At 55.2% G+C, this 8491-nt stretch overlaps 1 protein-coding gene across 1 annotated transcript in view; it reads right to left on the reverse strand.

The window, feature by feature from the left end:
• The window catches only part of Gbx2 (gastrulation brain homeobox 2), a 47785-nt gene that overhangs the window by 2864 nt on the left and 36430 nt on the right, over positions 1-8491 (reverse strand). Inside the window, exons 3-6 of the mRNA XM_013023420.1 lie at positions 6660-6734; positions 6080-6219; positions 1251-1358; positions 136-271 (exon numbers count right to left, since the gene is read on the reverse strand). Coding sequence (XP_012878874.1) covers positions 136-271; positions 1251-1358; positions 6080-6219; positions 6660-6734 — 459 coding nt within the window. The remainder of the gene's footprint in view (positions 1-135; positions 272-1250; positions 1359-6079; positions 6220-6659; positions 6735-8491) is intronic.

Here is an 8491-nt window from a genome sequence, read left to right on the forward strand (position 1 = left end):
CCCCCCCCCCGCCGCCGCCTCCCCACCGCACTGCAGGCGGGGCGCGGGACGTGCTCCCCACACACCCCCATTTCCGAGCCGGGCCTTCCCGCGTGCGGCCCCCTCTCGGTTTCCTGACCTCCTCTGTCAGCGCACCTGTTTACCCACGTTGCCAGCGCACACCGAAACCACCGCCCGATGGTGACGGTCCTAAAGCGCCCGTCGCCCGCTCGGCCCCGGGGCCTCCGGAGGGTGGCTCGTAAGCCGATCCGACGACGCTTGACGCCGTGTGCTCAAATAAAAAGCTGCGTCGGGTACATGGGTGCTAATTAAGCACCGCGAGCCGGGCGAGCGCTTCGCCCCGCGCCGCGGCTCCGCCGAGGACTCGAGGGCGCGCGCGGCTCCACTTTGCACACCGCAGGACGGAGCAGATCCCCGCAAGGTATTTCCTACCCTGCTCCCGCCCGGGGTGCAGAGCCCCGACCGGGGAAGTGAGGGAGCTCGGGGAGGGGGGGAGGGCCGGGGGCGGGAAAGCGAGGTGAGGCGGCGGATCCCCGCTTCCCGTTAGGATTAACTTTCAGCTCCCGCGTTGCTGGTGGAGAAGGCGGTGTGCGCGGAGCGCCCCGGAGCGCGCGGGGCTGGCACGCGTCCCTGGCCCGGGCTCGGAGACTCCAGACCGGCCGACAGCGCCCGGACCGGGAGATGGAGAGAGGACGCACGGCCTGGTTACCTCGGCCATTAAAAACCAGCTCACGCCCAGGAAGGAGCTCGCGGTCGGGGCGTTGGTCCGTGTTGGACGTGTGTTCTGTGTCACCGACAAGCACATTTAATTGGGAGATAAAGACACATCGATCTTTATGAATGTATCGACCCGAGTCTTTGAAGTTCTTCTTTCTCGCTCTTTCCTCTTTCGCTCGCTCTAACCCCCAGGCCCCCCGGGGTGGGGGGGATGTCTTAATCCCAGAGCACTTTCTGGGCCGGGAGTCGGGCTGGAGACCCGGAGCCCGAGGTGCGGCCCCCGGGGAGGAGAGGGGAGCGAGCGGCCCGGGCGCCGGGGCGGGGGGCGCCGGGAAGCCTCGCCGGCCCGCCGGCCTGCCTCCCTCCTCCCTCCTCCCTCCTCCCAGCCTCTTCTCCCTCCCCTCCGTCACGGACAAAGACGTCTGCGGCGCGTTCCCCCACTCCAAGCCGCCGTAATAGCTCGGGCAGCAGGCGGTGTGAAAGGAATTCATTAGGACGCTGCCTGGATGGCTTTCACTCGCCCCCGCCCAGACCTCGAGGTGGCTCGAGCGGTGCGGGAGGGGACGGGTCCCCATTGAGATCCGTGGGGAAGGAGGGGTCCGTGGGTTCCCCGAGCTCTGCCCCATCCCGGCTCTGCCCTCCTACAGAAGGGGGAAGAGGGGGGAGAAGGGGCCGGAGACCGAGGCAGAGGCTGATTTCTTCACGAGCTCAACAGACACCTCCTCTCCTCAGGAGACAGTCACGACGAGCATCTCCGGTGCAGGACTTTGCCCCCCTCCCCAGTACCCAGGGCAAACCCCTCTGCGATTTCCACTGACAGCCGGGGACCCTTCCAGCCGCCTCTGCCCGGGCTGGGTCTCCTTTTCCTCCTTTTCCCTGGGCCCACTGGCGATCCACTTTCTATTACCTCGAAAGTGTTATTCTAGGGACGCCCTCAGAGAGGCAGGTTCTTCTGATTTTATTTTATTTTTTGCAGTTCTGCGTTTAAAGTTCAGCAAGGAGGTTTAGTTCGGTGAGTTATAGCTACACTTGAAACAATTTGATGGCAGGTTCTTTGCACCCATAAATTGCCATGAAAACTATTGACTGCAGGGGTTATAACACTAATCTTCTTTTATTAGTGAGTTCGGATAATTTTCATCAATATGAATTTTATTTACTGGTGTGCTTTTCTCGGATGCAATGTAGTAGTGTTCTCCCACCTAATGCTTAACTGCTTAGAAAACGACTGCTCCTGTCATAAAAGGACCCGTGTCTTTCGAGGTGATTAACAAGGCTCATTCTAGGCATCTCGGCTACCTGCAAAGTTTTCAGAGCGCGGGGACTGCGGATGGCAAAGCCTTTATGGAGACTTCGGCTCTGCCAAGAGATTTATGAGCAGGGAGCGACAGGCTTAGCACATCTTTCCGAAGCCTAACCTGCTCATCTTCCAACTTCTGAGTCGAGGGTGGCTGCCCTCCAGGCCGGGTATGCAGGAAAGCCACCCACACAGAGCTTTGCATCTTTGCTTTATGAGCCCCTCCCACTCCCATTAAGAAGGAAGCAGATGCAGGGGTGGGAAGGGAGAGGGGCTTTCTCTACTCCCTGTAACTTCTGCAAACTTTTTTCTTTCCCGGGCAGTCACCGTCCCAATGAAGATAACCCAACCCCGGGGCACTTTAATATTGCCAAGCAAGTGTCAGGATGGAGGATTAAGCCACTTAAATAAGTAGTTTAGCCGTTTGATAGAAGTGGTGGTGCTGATTAAGTTGACTCCATCCTTCGGAGCAGTCCGGGTGCCTTGTGCGTGTAGGCGGGTGAAGGTTGAATGCAAAACAGAAAGTACACAAGGAAATGAATGTTTATTCTAAGGCTGGCCAGAGGACTGCGTAGGCACCACCTTGCATTTTGCAGGGGTGGGGGAGGGAGGGCTGTGTGGGTGCCCCAGAACTCTGTGGGTGCTGGATGCTGAGTGAGGTCTGCGTGCGGGTTTTACTGTCTGAGCTCTGGGTTTTACAGTCTGAGCTCTCCTGACAGCCGCCCAAAGCCTGGCAAAGGCTGGCTTCTCCGGCCACCGGGTTGTTTTAATTTAGGGAGAGTTTGAACGGCCAGATCACTTGGTCATTGCCACAGTTCTTGCTCCTGGCAGTCGTTGGAAAATAACTTGGGATGGGTTTTGTTTATGAGAAGGCAATTGGGATTCACACTTAGCTAACCCAGAACAGTGCTCCCTACCCAAGACGTACTTACAAAGAGGTGCTTGTGTAAAAGCCCCCATCAGACACACCAATTTGCAGGCAGTAGAAAGCACTGAAGCCTCATCTTTTTAAACTATTTTATTCAACTTTTTTTTTTTTAAATCTGAAAGCCCAAAATAGACTCCATGTGGTTCTGAGTGAAGTCAGTCCTGGGCTGGCTTTGAAATCGCTCCTGCAATTATGTAAAAGAGCCATTCACCAACAAGACAGAATTAAAAGGGATCTCACCCGCTTCCCTTCCCTTGCCAACCTCTCCTGTTTGGCTTTTCAAAGCACTTCCAACACGATGTCTTTCTCCAGGACAAAAGACAGAACAAAAAAAGTCCCCAAACTTGTAAATTGAACGTCAAGGGAACTTTAAACAATTTAAAGCCCATAAATAATGATAAAGGGAACTGGCGAAAAAGGCAAACCCATTCAATTAATAGAGTTTCCCAAGCAAAGATCAAGTGGTGTATAAAATGAAAGTCTTTGGTTTCTTTATTCGGCTTTTTGACCATGCAGAAAGGAGGGGGCCGAAGGCGCCCAGGAGAAGAAACACTTTGTGAGGCTGTGTGTGCCTGCCATGTTCTTATGTGGAAACTTTCCTTTCTGCCTCCCACTCTCCAAGTAGCAGACACACACACACACACACACACACACACAAAACAACTGCAATCCAGAAACTTCCAGTAGGGATTTATTTATTTTTTTACATTTTCTCGGGGGAGTGAAAAAAATATGTTCCTCAGGGCTGACGCTGGGAAGTGTGACCCTCCACACCTGCTTGCGCTCCACCCCTCCCCTTTCCTCCCTCTCGGAGGAAGCCACGTTCTCCTGGCCCCGTGGAGTCGGACGGCTGCGTGATCTTGCTCACCATGAAGACACCAGGACCGTGGCTGCTGCACGGCGCACCCAGGAGAGTTCACTGCACGTGGAGCTCTCAGCTTTCCCACACTCCCGCATCCCTAGGGTGGGAACTCAGGTGTCGGCAGGCCCAGGCTGAGGTCTTACTGTTTTGCAGAGTGGGCCTCACGATTGAGACTGGAGAGGTCGTGACAGCCGGAGATAACCAGCCTTCCTCCCGGAAACCCAACTCCACCACCCGCGCCGCGTCAACGGAGGAGCAGCCTAGCAGAGGAGGAAGATTGTGTGTGTGTGTGTGGGGGGGGTGATCGCCCACCCAAGGACAAGAGTCCTCAGAAGCAGGCCTGGCTGGGGGGATTCCTCTTCGTAGTGGTGGCCTGGGGTGGGGGTGAGCAGCAGCAAGATGCCTGCAAAAGCCCACGCTCTGGCGGAGTGATGCTCTCGAGTGCGAGTGTTGCCTTAGCCTTGGCCTCACAGCGGGGAGGTCAGCCGGGGAGGACAGCTGGGGGGGCACAGCCCAGATCCCCGAGCACTCCGGAGGCGGGCTGAGCTCTCACCTGGACATCTTCTCTGCAGGATTCTCTCAGCCCCACCTTCCAGAAGCTCGGAACACCCCCCAGCGCTGCCAGGAGCCTGGCTTTCATCTCCTGCACAGCAGGCTTTGTTTGCGGGACTTCACAGAGATGCTAATTCCCGGACCCCAGGAATGGAGCCCTGGGAAGGGAGCACAGGGCATGGTGGGGTGAGAGGCCGCGGTGGCCCCAGTTAGAAGTTCTGAGGACTATGCAGGCTCTAGGCTGTGTGGCAGCCCTTCTGGGGAGCTGGAGTCAGCTACGGTGCCAGCACTCAAATCTGCTGATCTTATCCTGGAATTCTTAGCCTGGAAGGCAGCAAGCAGATGGCGACGGACCTGGACGCAGCCTGCATCCAGTGCGAGGTAAAGGAAGACGCCAGGGCCAGTCACGCGTGGCTCAGATGTGGACCCAAACAGCTCCCAGCTCTGGCCAGGAGACGGTGTGTCCAGGGAGAGGCAGGCCCGGGGCCCTCACCAACTCTCCCGGAGGCTGGAGCCTGGAGGCCAGTCCCTCTGCAGACCAGGCCCCAGCTGCCCCTTCTCTGAAATGGGAGACTTGTTGGCCTGAGGTGTCCTCATTTAACCCTTTAGGTCCCCTGCTTCAGGGGTCCTTCCAGACTTTCATTTCTTTTTAAAATGTCTTTTCTTTCCTTCTTTTTTTTTCTTCTTTTGGTGCTGGTCCTGGGGCTTGAACTTAGCACCCGGACATTATCCCCAAGCAGCTGTGCTCAAGGCTAGTGCTCTGACACTTGAGCCACAGCCTCACACCTGGCTTTTTGGTTAATTGGAGATAAGAGTCCCATGGACTTTTCTTCCCTGGCTGAGCCTTTCACTTCGGTAGATTAATTAAGAAGCAGTGATGATGGGGCTGGGAAGGTGGCTCAGTGGTAGAGCGCTTGCCCTGCATGCCTGAGGCCCTGGGTTAGATTCCTCAGCACCACATAAGCAAAAAGAAAAAAGCCGGAAGTGGCGCTGTAGCTCAAGTGGTAGACTGCTAGCCTTGAGCTGATGAGCAGCGCCCAGGCCCAGAGTTCAGGCCCCACGACTGGACCCCCCCCAAAAAAAAAACAGTAATGGATGTTCGCTTGAATGGTCTCTCCTTCCCAGAGGAATACTACACACAAGGCCCAGATCTCCACTCTGCTATTTCCCTCTTTGTAAGAAAACATGATCCTGAAAGGCTTTTACAAGACAGGGCCAGGACTCGGTATGAACAGAACCCAGACATGCTGGCTGAAAGGGGTGGAGGGACGGAAGGCCTCTGTCTCTCCTAACATAGGCTTCTGGTGGATTGCCCAGGGAAAGATGACTGTCCAAAGTTTGCTCATCTGGAAGCTTCCACAAGGGCAAGTGTGTCTGTAACCAACCCCAGCCCACTGAGGTGGTCCCAGGGAACAGCTGTCCCTGAGGAAAGTACCCAGGGAGGGGCACTCTGAGGGGTGGACTTTCCCAAGGAGGTAGCTAGAGGGGAGAGCATGCCAACAAGGAGTCCACACCACTACGCCAGAAGAAAAGATAGGTAGCCACAGAGGCTGAGCTACAGAGGCGGGACAGGGACAAGTGTTCATCGTGAAACCTCGGCCCTGGCTGCACAGCTTTGCAGGATGAGTTTTACTCTTGCTCCAAGGACCTTCCTGTTTCCCGGATTCTGTACCATGGGGCCTCAGAGCCAGTGAGAAAGGTATCTGGTGGCTCCAGGACTCACCCCAGGCCTCCTCGGACTCAGATGGCTCACTTGGTGAGGACGTCATGATGTCCCAGGGCCCAGCCACGCCTCCCAGAGAGGCTGAAGAAGTGAAGAGTGAGCGGTCTGGGTCCAGCAGAGGCATCCATTGACCTTTGCCCCTGCCACCATATGGGAAGAGAAGGGAAGAATGGGGCTGCATGCACAGGAAGGAGAGTCCCTTCCTGTCCTGAGATCTGAAATTGTTCCAGCTGTAGCTGGTTCCCTTCTTGCTGGCCATCACAGATATCTCAGGATTGGCCCTTGAAGCCCCGTTCCTTAGAGTTTCTTCTGCTTGGCGTCTGGTCCGCAGCTCGGAGTTGTCCTTGGAAGAAAGCTCATCTCCCACATTTGGGGCTCCCAAAATCAGGGAGAGAAGAAGCCAGAGAGGTTGAATAACAAACTCTGAGATCCCATTTCTGGATTGTGTAGAAAAGTAAAAAAAAAATCATTTTCAGGCTGTCTCTGTCTCTCTCTTTTCCAAGGTTAAGCGGCACTTTTCTACCTAGCATTTATTCTTCACAGAAATCTCAGAGCACCTCTGCAGGAGGGCGTTACTCACCTGGATGGTGTGTCATCTTCCAGCAGCTTCTTCATCACCTCACACAGAGGTGGGTCACACACGTCTGCAATCTCTCTGAGCAGGGGACGGGGACGTGGTCTCTTGACACCATCTCAGGGGCAGGAGGCTGTCAGAAGCCCCATCTGATCAGGCCTGGGTCGTGCGGCAGTCCTCAGCAGGGCCAGGCTGGTAGCAGAGCAGGGGCTGTGTGGCTGTGTGGCTGGGCTTCTTCTAGGCCTCTGCTTCCTGATATGATCTCTCAGTACAGGTGGAAAACTGGTTTCAGTGCGAAATGAACTTCAGTAAAGGCAGAAGCAATGCAGCTTGTGTCTGCGCTGACAAACATTTCCCTGAAATCTGACCAATAGTAAACATTAAGCTTTGGAAGAAGCAGGCATTGATCACCTACGCTCAGAAAATGAGGGTGATCAGCTATGATGGGACCAAATTTAGTGTGTCATTGATTGGAGAGCCCTTCTCTGACCCCTACTTTGCTGTCAGCTTTGTCTCCTTCTGGGGTGTGTGTGTGTTGGATGCTGTCCTTGAGCTTTTTCACTCAAGGCTAGCACTCTACCACTTGGGCCACAACTCTACCTCTAGCTTTTTACTGGTTAATTGGAGATGAGTCTCATGGACTTTCTTGCTGAGACTGGCTTTGAACTGAGATCTTCAGACCTCAGCCTCCTGAGTAGCTAGGATTACAGGCACGAGCCACGGGCGGTGCCTGGCTCCCTTTCTGTTTGAGAACACAAGTGTTTTACAACATGTTATGCCAGTATTCGGGTCGTATCTCATGGCTGTCACCACGCTTCCTCTCTGTTCTAACTTCCCTGCAGAGCCACTGAACCCACAAACAAAACAAAGTAAGAAATACCTAGAAACCTTAAGAGATCAAAGGCTTCTTAAACTTCAGCTTCTTTCTAAGTATAAAAAGATCTTGTTATGTTGAAAATTATTTGGAAACTCATTCTTCAGGATAGAACCAGTGCCATCTGCGAAATGGGCAGGAACCCCAGCTCTCTCCTTGAGAGATGCTGGGTGCTACCCCTAAAAGGGGGTCATTAGCTGTGGACAGAAGCAGATCTGTATATGACCTGGCCAGGTGCCTGGTCCAGAGAACGAACATGTATTGCCTAATCCAGTTTTTATACTAGTATAGCTTAGTTTTAATTGGCCAAACAGTTTGTTTCTATCTGTAAACAGGACTCAAAATAGCCTTGGAGAGACTTTTGTGAATTCTGAGAGAGGATACAAAACAGTTACCGAAGGTTTCAGTGTCTTGAGCATTAGCTTGAAGCGCCGCAGGCAGGGCGCCCCCTACGGACCACCTCGGGAATGGCCTCAGCCCCAGAGCCTGGGTTCCGGGGTTCTGGGGAGCAAATGGGGCGACTGGCCTCCCGGAATCAGGAGGGCTGGGGCGTCCGTCCATCATCTTCCCGCCTACGACTGGGCAAGGAAAAAACAACCCTCTCAATTTCTTTTTGTTTTACAGTCTAGGCCCATGATCAACGCTGTAGTGAGACGCGAGTAAACACCACGAGGTGCGTGCGCCTCGGCTGGGCGCCTGGTCCAAGGTGGGTGGGCCGGGTGCGGAGTGGGCGGGGCGCTTGTTGGGCAGAGCACGGAGTGGGCACAGCACAGGGTGGGCGGGTTGCTGGGTGGGCGGGACGCTTGGGCACAGTGATGGGTGGGCAGAGCACGGAGTGGGCACAGCGCTGGGTGGGCGGGGCACTTGGCGGTCACAGCGCTGGGTGGGCGGGGCACTTGGCGGGCACAGCTCTGGGTGATGAGTGGGCACAGCACAGGGTGGGCACAGCGCAGGGTGGGCAAGG

The sequence above is a fragment of the Dipodomys ordii genome, unplaced genomic scaffold, assembly GCF_000151885.1.
Source record: "Dipodomys ordii isolate 6190 unplaced genomic scaffold, Dord_2.0 Scaffold1, whole genome shotgun sequence".
NCBI classification, from domain to species: Eukaryota; Metazoa; Chordata; class Mammalia; order Rodentia; family Heteromyidae; genus Dipodomys; species Dipodomys ordii.